Source organism: Vulpes lagopus, chromosome 4, assembly GCF_018345385.1.
Source record: "Vulpes lagopus strain Blue_001 chromosome 4, ASM1834538v1, whole genome shotgun sequence".
NCBI classification, from domain to species: Eukaryota; Metazoa; Chordata; class Mammalia; order Carnivora; family Canidae; genus Vulpes; species Vulpes lagopus.
Genome location: NC_054827.1, coordinates 45,647,424 through 45,661,720, shown reverse-complemented (window position 1 = coordinate 45,661,720; position 14,297 = coordinate 45,647,424). Strand labels below are relative to the sequence as shown.

General features: G+C 44.1%; 1 protein-coding gene and 2 pseudogenes across 1 annotated transcript in view; all 3 read left to right on the top strand.

The window, feature by feature from the left end:
* The first annotated feature begins 1,668 nt into the window (after positions 1-1,668).
* On the top strand, positions 1,669-6,173 carry LOC121488717 (annotated as a pseudogene).
* Positions 5,195-14,297, top strand: part of AKR1D1 (aldo-keto reductase family 1 member D1) — a 35,815-nt gene continuing 26,712 nt past the window's right edge. Inside the window, 4 exon segments of the mRNA XM_041751051.1 lie at positions 5,195-5,272; positions 5,340-5,519; positions 9,511-9,678; positions 13,989-14,105. Coding sequence (XP_041606985.1) covers positions 5,195-5,272; positions 5,340-5,519; positions 9,511-9,678; positions 13,989-14,105 — 543 coding nt within the window.
* LOC121489416 lies at positions 10,716-13,977 on the top strand (annotated as a pseudogene).

The window sequence follows — 14,297 nt, the reverse complement described above, 5'->3', positions numbered from 1 at the left end:
GTGGTTTATGTATACAATGGAATATTACTCAGCCATTAGAAACGACAAATACCCACCATTTGCTTCAACGTGGATGGAACTGGAGGGTATTATGCTGAGTGAAATAAGTCAATCGGAGAAGGACAAACAGTGTATGTTCTCATTCATTTGGGGAATATGAATAATAGTGAAAGGGAATATAAAGGAAGGGAAAAGAAATGTTGGGAAATATCAGGAAGGGAGACAGAACATAAAGACTCCTAACTCGGGGAAACGAACTAGGGGTGGTGGAAGGGGTGGAGGGCGGGTGTTGGAGGGGAATGGGTGACGGGCACTGAGGCGGACACTTGACGGGATGAGCACTGGGTGTTTTTCTGTATGTTGGTAAATTGAACACCAATAAAAATTAATTTAAAAAAAAAAGAAAAAAAAAGAAATTTTGCCTCTGGCATCTGAAGTTATTTGGAACAACCAAAAGACTGAAAAGCCTGAGAAAGAAAAAATTGGGAAAGGGGATACGTGACGGTGGGGGTGGGGACACTTTAATCATGAAAGCCACACATATTCTCAGGGCTGGTGAAAAAGGTCAGAAAGGCCTGAGAACACCCTCAGCTTTCATCTCTGACTGGCCTTCAGGCTCTATGCAAGCTGGAAGCAAAGACTAAGGCAACATGGTAAGCAGTGTGGGAAAGCAAAGTGGTGCCCCCAAAGGAGCCAATCTGCAACACTAAGAGAATTTGTAGGGTTTTTTGAGGCAAGCATTAAAGGAAACTGTCAAAACACCAAGTGACCATGATCACTAAGATAGCCAAACACAGCTTTCACATGACAAACAGTATTGACTTGCCAAAAAGAGTTTAGAGAAGTCAATAAAAAAAGCAAACAATAAAAACTCACAAACAAGCAGCAGAAACAAACCCCAAGGAAGAGGAAATATCTGATTTCTAGAACAGTCACACTGTAATATTCAAAATCTCCAGTTTTCAATCAAAAAATTACAGAATGTGCAAAGAAACAAGAAAATATGGCTCATTCACAGGGAGGAAAAAAGGAAATTATGAATGTCCATGAGGACACCAGGGCATTGGACTTACTAGACAAAGATATGAAATCAACTCTCTTAAATATGCTCAAAGAGCTAAATAAAGTCACAGGGAAAGAACTAAAGGAACCAGGAAAACACCATCTCACCAGATACAGAACATTACTAAAGAGATAGAAATTATAAAAATGAATCACACTGAAATTCTGGAGATTAAAAATATAATCATTGAAATGAAAAAATAACTGGAGGGTTTCAACTGTAGATTTGAGCCTGCAGAAGAATCCAGGAACTTGAAGATAGATCTGTTGAGATCATCCAGTTCAAGAAAAGAATGAAAATAAATAAATAAATAAATAACCAAACTCAAGACACCTATGAGAGACATCATTGATACACCAACATATATAAAACAAGAGTCCCAGAAGGAGAGGAGAGGAAGAAACCAAAAGAATGTTTGAAGAAATAATACCCTAAACTTCCCAAATTGGATGAAAATCATGAATCTAAATATCCAAGTTCATTTAGCTACATACCAAAAAAGTCAAAAGTAATAAAAATAGAGAAACATATACTAGCCAGCATCTTAGCACACAAAGGTGTACAATAAGTATTTGTTGGATCAATTTGCAATGTTGAAGACCACTATGGCCCATGTTCCATGCTCCCCAACCTACTTGAAATCGTTATATCCCCTGGCTGCTTATGTATCTGTAAGCAAGGATGATGGTCCCAGAGAGCAAGTGAATTATAGGCAAACTTCAGCACTTTCTCACCATCCTGAACACGGTTATCTTTGAAGTCACAGAGTCCAAAGCTCACATTTTACACACAGCACAATCCTTTGGAGAAAGGGCATAATAAACATTGGTTAGTTGTTTCTCTACTTGTTACTTCTTTCCTTTTCCTTAACAATCTCCAAATTCTACCCAGATAAGATTAACCCTAACTCTAAACTTAGAAATGGCTTCTAATTATCTGCAGGTGATTAATCTTTTATTTCCTTTGACCATCATGATTGGCAGTGCAGACCAAAAAAACCATGCCTAGGTTGCTGTGTGACCAATGAGGTAAATAAAAATCTCTTTTTTTCTGGAGTCTGTATCTGGAATCACATCACTCCATCGGCCAGTCATCATCTTATAACAATAAGGGGGAAGTCGGCTGAGGGGGAAGGAAACAGAGACATGGACTGGAGGATGAGAAACTGGTTCTTGGCCATATTACTTATTTCTCTGGCCCAGTGTTTCCCAAACTTAACACTGGGGGGGGGGGGGGGGTTAATGGCAAAAAAGGCAAATCCTGGGAAACTGTTTTTTTTTTTAATTTTTATTTATTTATGATAGTCACAGAGAGAGAGAGAGAGGCAGAGACACAGGCAGAGGGAGAAGCAGGCTCCATGCACCGGGAGCCCGATGTGGGATTCGATCCTGGGTCTCCGGGGATTTGGAATATTGGAATTCCAAATTGGAATTCCGATTGGAATATTACTCAGCCATTAGAAACGACAAATACCCACCATTTGCTTCAACGTGGATGGACCTGGAGGGTATTATGCTGAGTGAAGTAAGTCAATTGGAGAAGGACAAACAGTGTATGTCCTCATTCATTTGGGGAATATAAATAATAGTGAAAGGGAATAGAGGGGAAGGGAGAAGAAATGTGTGGGAAATATCAGAAAGGGAGACAGAACATAAAGACTCCTAACTCTGGGAAATGAACTAGGGATGGTGGAAGGGGAGGAGAGAGGGGGGTGGGGGAGAATGGGTGACGGGCACTGAGGGGGACACTTGACAGGATGAGCAGTGGGTGTTATTCTGTATGCTGGTAAATTGAACACCAATAAAAATTAACTTATTAAAAAAAAAAAAGAAAAGATGTTCTAGGACCTAGTTAATTAAAGGAGAGCCAGAGGGAGGAGAAGTGGGAGGGAAGAGATATTAGCAGATGTATTTCTCAATCTGGTTTTTTTTTAGGTTGTTTGAAAATCCTGAGCTTGTCCTTTGAACTTTATCAGAGGCATGTAAATAACATAACCCATTGAGAGTTGATTCTTACTTCTCTACAAAGAAAAGAGGGAAAACAAAACAAAAAAAGAAGTAAAAAAAAAAAAAGTCTAGTTGGTTTCTACCAGTGAGGATGCTTTCATTGCCAAATAACAGGCCAGTCTCAAATTCTCTTAAATTATAAAGGACATTTATTGGTTCATATTTTTGAAAGCTTCAATCTTAGGGCTAGCTTCAGGTGAGACTACAACAGTTTCCCAGGGGGATCCCTGGGTGGCGCAGCGGTTTGGCGCCTGCCTTTGGCCCAGGGCGCGATCCTGGAGACCCGGGATCGAATCCCACGTCGGGCTCCCGGTGCATGGAGCCTGCTTCTCCCTCTGCCTGTGTCTCTGCCTCTCTCTATCTCTCTGTGGCTATCATAAATAAATAAAAAATTAAAAAAAAATTTAAAAAAAAAAAAGACGTAGGTTAAAAGGAAATAGCTCCTGCTCGGTGGGTGCCGCAGCCCCGCCTCCAGCCACGCCCCCGGCCTCGGCCCCGCCCTCGCCGCCTCCAGCCCCGCCCCGGCCCCGCCCCCGCCGCCTCCAGCCCCGCCCCCGCCGCCTCCAGCCCCGCGCCCCCGGGGGCTCCGAGCGCCGAACCTGGGAGCCGGAGCGCGGGGAAGGGCCCGGACCCGGGGCGGCGGAGGGGCGGGCGCCGCTCCGAGCCACGCCGCTGCCGTCTGGGGCCGCCGGGCTGCCTCGTGCTTCCTTCCCCCTGGGCTCCCCGGCCCGGCCCCTGCGGGCGGAGTGAGCCGAGCGGTGGCGGGCGGACCTCCAGGAGGCCAGCGGGGGCGGGGCAGGGACGGGGACCCCGTCCACACAGCCGGGAAAGCCCCTCGGACCCCTCGGACCAGCTGCCAGATCGCACGCGGATGCTCGTGCTCAGACACATCTCCGTCTACACAGCCTGACCCGGAGGACTCCAAGTCTCCAATCCGGACGACCCGGCTCCCCACTTACTGGCATGAACCCACCGAGTCTGGTGCTCTCACTGCCAAAAAGGAGCCCGTCCAGCCCCGGTGCTCAGGCGGCCCAGGCCCCCGACGACCTCCGCACGCTCAGCCCCAGCTCACTCCCCGCACTCCAGGCGGCCGGGGACAGGCCAGGAGGTCCCGGCCCAGGACAGCTCCGGTAGGACCAGCCACAGCGCCCTGACGGCCACCGAGGCCAGGGACCCGCCCCCGCCCATCCCCCATCCCCGGACGCTCCGCCAGGACATGGCCCGCCGAGCCCCTGTGCCCAGACCCGTCCCCTGCCAGGCCGGAGGAGCTCTGGGCACACGGGGTCAAACGCAAGACCCAGAAGCCTGTGAGGAGCCTTACACCTTCGAGATCCCCCCCCCAAGCTCAGAGGAGGACCCTGCTGCCGGCAGTGGGGGGTTTTGAGAAGTTTTCCCGCCACTGTGTCACTGGGAAGGTGTCGTGCCTCTGTGCCAGGCTGACCTGATGCAAGGCGGGCAGTGGTGGAAGGCGCTGGGCCCAGCTCTCAGAATGAAGTGGAGCGGGGGGAGCTGCTCTGGCACTGGATCATCTCCCCGGTGCTGGGACCCTGAGTGTGGATGTCATTCGAGCCAAGCAGCTTCTTCAAACCGATGTGACCCAAGGTTCAGACCTTTGTGACAATCCAGGGGGTACATGGACTCAAGCTTGTGGAATCAAAGAAGACATCCTTCTTAAGAGGCACACTCGATCCTTTTTACAATGAATCCTTCAGCTTCAAAGTTCCCCAAGAAGAACTTGAAAATGTCAGCTCAGTGTTTACAGTGTTTGGCCACAGCCTGCCAAGCAGCAATGACTTCGTCGGAAGAATTGTCATGGGCCAGTACCCCTCGGGCCCCTCTGAATCCAACCACTGGCAGCGGGTGCTCAACACTCACCGCACCACCGTGGAGCAGTGGCACAGCCCGAGGTCCCCGGCTGAGTGTGACCGTGTGTCTCCCGCCTCGCTGGAGGTGACCTGAGGGCTGCAGGGAAAGCAGCTTTCATTTGCTGGAGGAAAAAAAAAAAAAAAAAAAGGAAGAAAATTAAGACAGAAAAAAATGTGTCACGTGCCTATCATAGCCACAACGCAAACACACATACACAAATCCTCTCAGAACTGAGAGGAGGATGACTATTGAACCCAAAATGGTTGCCCTCAATGAGCAAAGCCTGAGAACTTTCTGGAAACCCCATCTGTATGTCCCGAGCGGAGTGGACTCTGCTGTGAGACTTACTGGCACTGCTTGCTCCTGTTGACACCCCTACCCCCAAATGCACTTTCAACCCTCAGGCCAGAGAAAGGGCCTCCCCAAAGGTGCCAGCCTCCACTGAGATGAAATTCTCTAAGGGCTTGGCCAGTGTGCGGGAGGCCCGACCCCCACACCCAGAATGCACAGCTGCTGACTGCGTGGCTTCTGAACAGCCTGCTGTTCCCTGGGGTTCTTCAAACCTGATACCTTTCTCCCAAAATGTAAGCACTTTGTCTTCTCTTTAGTAGACGTGATAGATTAGACTCTGGAGAAACCAAGTGGCATCCAAAACTATGCCGGTGTAAGAAACTCCCCTGGCCTAACTGAACTTGTCCTCATGTTATCCTACTCCTAAGGACCCCCTGTGGGTAGTATGTGAACGTTCTCAGGTGTGTGCCCTCGCAGGTGAACACGCGTGTGTCCTTGTGTGTCCTCCTGGTGAGCAAGGCGCTCGGCGGGACCTCAGTCCTCAGCCCTCCCTTCTCTCTGCCTCTCCCAGTGAAATCTCACCCAGTGTCCTCCTGTCTGTCAAGACCCCACCTTCAGGAACAGCCTGTGCGTATATCAAGTAAACAGAATATGATAGAGCAAAAGTAACCTTATTTGACCGATTCGTGGTGATTGTGGCACCCAGAAGACCTGCAAAGGACAGCTGCATGGATTAAAATGGCCACCACACTCCCATCCAAGATGACTCCTTCCTTTGTCATACTCTGAGCATCTCTCTGTGTTTGTGTGTGACCCAAAGTCATTTTTCTCGTGCTAAGGAATTAGTGTAGTTAGAATAGATCTTTCCCTGTTGGATGCTTCTATATTGTTCCCACAGCCTATTGTCTGGCGGAATGGGGAGCTATTTATTGAAATTAAAGATTATTTGATTTATTTGTGCCATGCAAAAAAAAGGGGGGGGGGGGAATGGCTCCTGCCACGAAAGCTGCCTTCAAGTTACAACTTAATCTCCTTCCTGAACTACCCATTCTAGGTTTCTTGCATCCTTATCCAACATCTCTTCTGGTCTAGGTGGCTTATGAAGCTAGATGCTCATCTCTGAGTTGTAAGAGTTCCTGGTCAACCAGTCCTTCTCAGATTATGGTGCTGCTCTTAGCTGTTAACTATCAAAATTGGGAAGGGGTGTATCATTGGATGCCCTAGGTACCCAACATTTTCCTCCTTGGCTCATCATGTAACAGCGGAGAAGCCCTATCTCCTCCTGTGAGAAGGTCACTTACCCCTGCCAGTATGGCAACATCTTTCCTCAAATACTGAACTCTTGAAATAAGCACCCTGGGTTCCCCTGGGAACTAGGACCTAGAATCCCCAGAGCCTCAAATTCAGGGATGAGAAGCACACATTTTCTAAGTGAGTCAAAGGGAATAATGCTAAGCTGAACCACTCCTGCTGCATTTTCAGATTTGTGTATTCCACTTAATGGAGACACAGGACTATATAATGGATGTTGACCTAGGATATATGTTCCCTCCTGGAAGGTGGCACTGCATCCTTATAGGACTCTCCCCTTTCTTGAGTGAAGGAAGGGTGCTGTTGACCATTTTAGGAAACTGAAATCTTTATTTCACTGATACCATCCTTAATGCGTGGAGTCAAAATTTTGCATTTAAGATTCTACTGTCGTGTCATTTATTTGAGTCTCCAAATATAGTATTCTATTTGATCTTTCTGAGTTTTCCTTAAAGTGAATTTTCTTAAAGAATCTGTCAGAATCTACATACAAGTTCTCTTATGCTACATTTAAGAATTAAAAAGAAGCATTTTTCTCACATCCACATTTCCAACTAGTTCTTCCATATTGATTAAAATTAAGTCCAAAATAGTAATTCACCTCATTGCTGCTTCCGCCATCTGAAGGAAAATATTTTTAGCAAGCAAAGACTGTACCAGATATTCAGCTTTTAGAAAAGGCTCTTTAATGGTAGCTGAATAATTGAAGACTCTAACTACTATAACTTGCTTCTGTGCCCTCGTGAAGTAAAGCATCGTTCGTATATTGCTTCAGTACCGCACTCCTAACTTAGCCTTTGTCTTTCTTGTTTTCTTTATCCTAAATGCTCTCCCCTGTGCCTCTTGTCTTGGGTTGATCTTTGAAAAAATAAGCATATACTTTAGTATGCATTGTTAGAGGGTTTTCCCCTTGTATTAAATCTGTTTTGAGTTCGGTACTTCCATTTATCAGTTCCAGCCACAAAATCTCAGTGCTGTTTCTGAGATTGTATTTACCATCTCATATGAAGCTTCATTCTTTTCATTAATACTATGTATATACCCGATAATGGAAGTAGTATTTTTATTTTGACCGTTGAATTTTTGGAATCTACCCCAAGTCTCCTCTTCCAGTGTGTTTTGTTATCACGCTTGCTGTCATCCATAACATCTCATTTTCCAGGGTGTTTGGGGGGAGGGGGTGTTGCCTCAATTTCTATTCAAGCTCTATTAATCATGTTGTCAATTAATAAAGCAAAGAGATATTTCTGACATTCCTGGAAAATGTGTCTCTTTTCCCAGCTATTTGCGACTATGAATCCTATTTCCTAATACCATCTGTGTAGCCAATTTTTTCATTTTTCATATCCTCTTATCTTCTCAGTAGTGATGACTTTCAACTGAAGTAGGGAAAGAAAATACAATTTATGCTTCCAGTGCTTTTTATTTCCAGGCCAGGACTACAAAGTCACTAGAAATGCAAGAGATTTCTTTTCTCACTCATTCTCAATAAATCGACTTCTGTGGGCCAGAATTCACAGGTCTGTTGAGATTTGTCAAGAATTTGGTCAGAACACTGAAGATATAGAAGCAAGCACAAGGAGTTCTCAGTATTTGTGAACAAGATTGGAATGATCACCATCTGAATATGAGGTCATTAAAAATCTATAAATAGGATTAACCCTCTCCTCCACACACAACCTAAAAGATGATTTGAATATTTTATTCAGCGAGACTAGATGCTTATCTTTGATGGAAATATCCATCACGGCTTCCATTTCTCCTTAAGAAAAAAATGTAACTAAAATGAGACATATTCATGTATATTTAAAATGTCATCAGACCTAAAGAACAGCAATTTATGTGCAATCTGAAGAATGGATAACTTATGTTTCCAGTGTCAAGAGTTTGTCAGGTTTTTAGGTTCTGTCAATGTTCAGGGGAGAGAATATTCTTATGCTTCATGCAGGTTAATAGAATGAACAAAGATTTGGATACCAAATTTGAAAAAACTAACACCCCCCAACACTCTTCTTTCCCAGTTTTATTGAGGAAGAATTGACATACAATAAACTATACATATTTGAAGTATTCAATTTGATGCGTTTGACTCCTATGTACACCCATGAAGCCATCACTATAATCAAGATGGTAAACATATCCAGCACTGTAAAAGTCTCCTTGTGTTCTTTTTTATTTATTTATTTATGATAGACACACACAGAGAGAGAGAGAGAGAGAGGCAGAGACACAGGAGGAGGGAGAAGCAGGCTCCATGCCGGGAGCCCGACGCGGGACTCGATCCCAGGACTCCAGGATCGCGCCCTGGGCCAAAGGCAGGTGCCAAACCGCTGATCCACCCAGGGATCCCCAGTTTCCTTGTGTTCTTTCGTAATCCCTCCCTGCCACCCATGGAGGGATTCACCCCTTGTCTCCCACCCCAGATAATCACTGATCTGCATCTGAACTATACATTAGTTTTCATTTTCTGGTATTTTACACAAATGGAATCCTTATTTATTTTTCATCTGGCTTCTTTCACTTAGTATAATTGCCTTCATATTCACTCATGTTGCTATTATCAGTATTTCACTCCTTTTTATTACTGAATGATATTCCCTTCTGTGGATATATCTCAGTTTGTTTATCCCAAACTTTAATTTATAATGGAGACTTCTTCAATGAACTTGTGCCCTCTTATAACTTGGCTGTCGTGAAATCTCTCGTCCCTGGTAAAACTGATCAAATTCCATCCCTGAGGCCACAAAGCTAGGGCAGACTTGGGAAGATAGAGTCCCCCACTGGGGGTGGGAAGGGAGTTCCCTGTGAGGTCAGTGTCCTTAGCCTCCAGACACCATCTTCCAATCACAACATGTAATTGGGAATTTGTCATTTTTGTTGTAAAAACAATGTGTGCTGAGTGTCCTGATGAAGAATCATGAAAAGAAAGATCCATTTCTCTTCTTCCCCACCATAACCCCCTTGCCATTTCAGACCCCTAAGGGGACCTGTGCAAAGTCAGTGAAGATTGCCATTGACACAGGATACCGGCACATTGATGGGGCCTACATCTACCAAAATGAGTATGAAGTGGGGGAGGCCATCAGGGAGAAGATAGGCGAAGGAAAGGTGCGGAGGGAGGATATTTTCTACTGTGGAAAGGTAAGATCTTCCCTTCAATCTCCAATTCCTTATATTAACAGTGGATCTGGCATCACTTTTCTCCAAAAAGAACTCCAAAAAAGGGTGAGTTCTCAACTCCCAAATTTCTCATTCTTGCCCAGAATTTAGGGACTGATTAATTAGCCCATTGAAGGTTAAGGCAAATCTCCTTCTTCATACATGGGTATTGATTTAAAACAATATGGGGGGCAGCCCGGGTGGCTCAGCGGTGTAGCCCCACCTTCAGCCCAGGGCGTGATCCTGGAAACATGGGATCGAGTCCCATGTCAGGCTCCCTACATGGAGCTCACTTCTCCCTCTGCCTGTGTCTCTGCCTCTCTGTGTATGTCTCTCGTGAATAAATAAAATAAGTAAAATCTTTTAAAAAAAAAAAAAAAAGGTTAAGACAATATGGGAAGAACAAATCTACAGAGCAGAAAAATTGAGGAGCAGAGGCAAGACAGAAGTTGGTTCATATTACATAAGCATTTGCCAAAGCTTTCTTTAAAAAGGCAAACTTCTTTTTCTTTTCTGTATGCCTATTTGTCCATAGATTGCTATTTTTTTTAATTGAGCTCCAATTCACGTGCCATAAAGTTCGCCGACTTAAACCAGTGGCTTTTTTGTGTATTCACAAAGTTACGTAACCATCTCAACTCTCTTATTCCATAGTGTTTTCATCACTCCAAAAGGAGCCCCATACCCACCAGTAGTCACTCCCCATTTTTCCTTCTCCCCCCCAGTCACTGACAACCACTGATCTACTTTCTGTTTTATAGTTTTCCTATTTTGGACATTTCATATGAATTGAATCATACAATATGTGGCCTTTTGTGTCTAGCTTCTTTTACTTAGTATAACATTTTTCTAGGTTTATTCATGTTATAGCACGTATGAGAATTTCATTTATTTTCTATGGCCAAATAATGCTCTATTGCGTGGATATACGATATTTATATCACTACATTTTGAGCATTTGAGATTTCCAATATTAGAAATCACTATCCACTGAAGTGCAATCAGAAGGATAAAGCATCATGATTAAAATGCAAGCCAGTGGGAATATAGGATGTATATTTACAGGCAGCTTTGCAGAAATAAAGCTGTACAACTTTGGAGAACGTGTAATACAATTCTCCTGAATGGTCTAAAAGAGGACAAGATACTGCTTCTAACTTCATCCATTTCCCATACACCGCCCCCTTCCTCCCAGCTCCCCATTCAGGCTCCTTGCCAAGCTCCCTGGGTGTTTGTAGTTCCCCAAGTTCCCAGCCACTTATGGATTATGATTCCAAGAGGCCACATATCACCACTATCCCAAAATATCAGCCTGAAGCTTTTTCCTTTATTATAGCTTTATAATTCTTATTCCTTATGATTTTATTATTACACAGTCTCTCCTTAGAGTAAACACCAAATCTTAACCTGCTGCTCCCAAAATATTTCTGGGGAAGAAAAATATTGAACTCAGATCCTGAGAACTTAGGCCAAAGCAGCCTGCCCAAAGTTAGAAGTATTTTTGAAGACTTATGTCTTGTCCTAAAAATTTCTTTAGACTTTCATATTTTTCCCCATAATATAAACTCATTTGTTTCATTTTGTTTCAGTGTAAAAATTGATTCTAAGTTACCACCAAGGAAAATAAACCGAAAACCTTTTCTTCTCATTTACTCTGGTAAACAGTTGAAGCTATTGTGATATCTATCATGTTGGAAAATTTGAACCAAATTAAGTCATCTAGTTCATAAAGTTGCTATGAGTTAACATTTACAAAGCACTTAAACACAGTACCTGGCACAGAGCTAGGACGGTATGTGTTTGTTGAATAAAAATAAATTAAAATGTGTAAAACAATTTTCAGCTAGAATGGGATGGCAGCAATAACTCACCAAGGGGGCCTACAGTAATGATAAAAACATATTTTTCCACTACTCTTTTCACTGTGTTTTCTCTTCTTTATGCATTGAAGGCAAGAAAAAATTATTGTCCAATGTACAGAAAAATCAAATTTTATCAATTTTACTTGCCCTAACTTGTGACAAAAAGGGTACAGAAATTCAATATTTTTTCCCAAAAACACTTTGAACAAATTTGATGCTCCAAGGAGTTGTATTACTTTATCCCAAGGCTCTGAGGATCCCTCAGTACCCTGTGCTTAATAGACTTCAAGGGTACACGTGCTTCAGTTTGACCATGTAAACCTTAATCTTTCATTACCTAACACTTTAGAGATTGACTAATTTCATTTTTTTTCATTAAGCTAAATTTCTTTTATTTTTTCCAGCTTTATTGAGATATCATCAACATATGACATTTTGCAAACTTAAGGTGTACACCATGTTGACTTGATACACTAATGTATTGCAAAATGATTACCACCATAGTATTAGCTAACGTCTCTATCATATCACAAAATTGCCATTTCCTTTTGGTGGTGAGGACATTTAAGATCTATTCCCTTAGCAACTTTCAACTGGAAGTTGGTACTGTTTGACCAATATCTCCCCATTTTCATCTGTGGATAGCTAATTATTGACCTTTATCAGAAGATGAGGCTGGGGTCTCCCACACCACCATTTTGGTGACATTATCAGTTTAGCCAGAGAGCCAGTAATTTCTTAGTAGGAATTGGCAGAGTTTCCCTGGGGTCTGAGTAGGACCAAATGAGAACAAAGCAGCAAAAAAAGGAAATCTAAACATTTGCAATAATTAAAGTTTTACCAGCTTCTGCACCACCTGTCACAAGGTGAAGGATCCAGTGAAGTCACTCACCTAACCATATTTCTTGTCCCGCTAAAGCACACCTTTTATCAGACTGTCATGAAAACACAATGCTGAAGCCAGCTAGTCAGATAATGTTCCCACCTACACAATAAGGAAAAGTGAAAGTGCTGAGGGTCAATTCAGAAGATTTGCCGGGAAGGCAATGGACTTTCAGTTTCCTGGAGGCCATCTATGGAGTTTCCAGGGAACCTGTACCGGGGAGAAGGCACTGTGAACTCGACACCAGAGAAAGTGTGGGGCTGCATAAAGCCGCTTGCTGGGACCCTGCGAGACAAGTGGGGTGAGAATGTGAGCAGCTTTGAAATTATGGAAAGCATCACTGATATGCTGTGCGTGAGCAGAACCGCCACCCCCTCGGCTGCCATGAAGCTCATTTCCCCCCGAGACTTTTGGACTTGGTGCTAGTCAAGAAGTATGAGGACGGGACGCTCAGTTCCAATGCTGTCAACGTGGAACACCTGTTATGTCCTCTGAAGCCAGGTTACGTGAGAGGGTTTAACCACCCTTGTGGGTGCTTCTGTGAGCCTCTGCCAGGGGAGCCCAACAAGACCAAGCTGGTCACGTTCTTCCAGACTGACCTCAGCGGCTACCTCCCGCAGAGTGTGGTGGACTCCTTCTTCCCCCGCAGCGTGGCCGGTTTTTACACCAACCTGGAGAAAGCAGTGAAGAGGCTTTATGACTGATGTCCTCACCCGCTGGCTAGGAACTCCAGAGACTCCCCACAGAGCTCCTCTTGTTCGGGTCCTGGAGGGCTCGAGGGCCAGTGTTCACCCTTCAGAACCCGCTTGGGAGCAGCTCATCTCCAAGAAGCCAGCCAAAGTGGCCTCTGCCACCCTGTTCCTCCTCCCATTAGGGGCTGGTTTGGGGGTACTGCTCCAGGGCCCTGTTTGCTGGCTGTCCACACCCCAACTTGGGCCAGCAGGCACCAGTGGATGAGCCTCTTTGTGCGAGTCCCTGCCAGAGACTACCTGCCACTGCTCCCCCACCCCCACCCCTGCCCTCCTTTGCCAGAGTCACCCTGGATGCTGAAAACCGAGCTCTGCTGCCTTTTTAGCACCCGGGGCTTTCCCACCTATGCTACCGACCTCATAACTATTTTTCTGCACCAGATTCTCCCCCTCTTCAAAAGGTAATGACTTGGAAAATATTGTTTTCACAAATGGGATAAGCATTAAGGAAAAAATACATTCAATATGTCTTTGGTTGTAACTTCAAAAAAAAAAAAAAGAAAGAAAGAAAGAAAGAAACTAGCAGGGAGCAGGACAAGACTTTGTCACCAAACTAGGTACTCTATACTTCAGATGGATCTTCCAGTCTCTGGTACTATATTTGGATAAAGTATACTCTGGGTGTCAGGAGTTGTATGAGCTCATCCTATACTCAGATGATACTGCATGCAGCATAAGCATATTTTTGTAAAATGAAATGAATGAATAATGTATATGAGTGCTTTGTTAAGGGTTGTATTATTGTAAAAAAAAAAGTGCAGATGTTAGTTAACTATCACTATAGTTTTATTCTTTCAGCTGTGGGCTACAAAGCATGACCCAGAGATTGTCCGCCCAACCCTGGAGAAGACACTTAGCGTCCTCCAGCTAGATTATGTGGATCTTTACATCATTGAAATACCCATGGCTTTCAAGGTGAGCTCAGATGCCTAAAGATAGGTTTCTGCTCTTAGGCAACCATGAGCCAGCAGCTGTGTGTGAAGCTATGAAGCTAGTTCATTATCTATCACCATAGAGTGTTAAGGTGTTCTGTTATTATAAATCAGGTAGTACTGACGAATCCCAACAAATGCCTATAGATATTATATATAACAGACTCAGACCTGG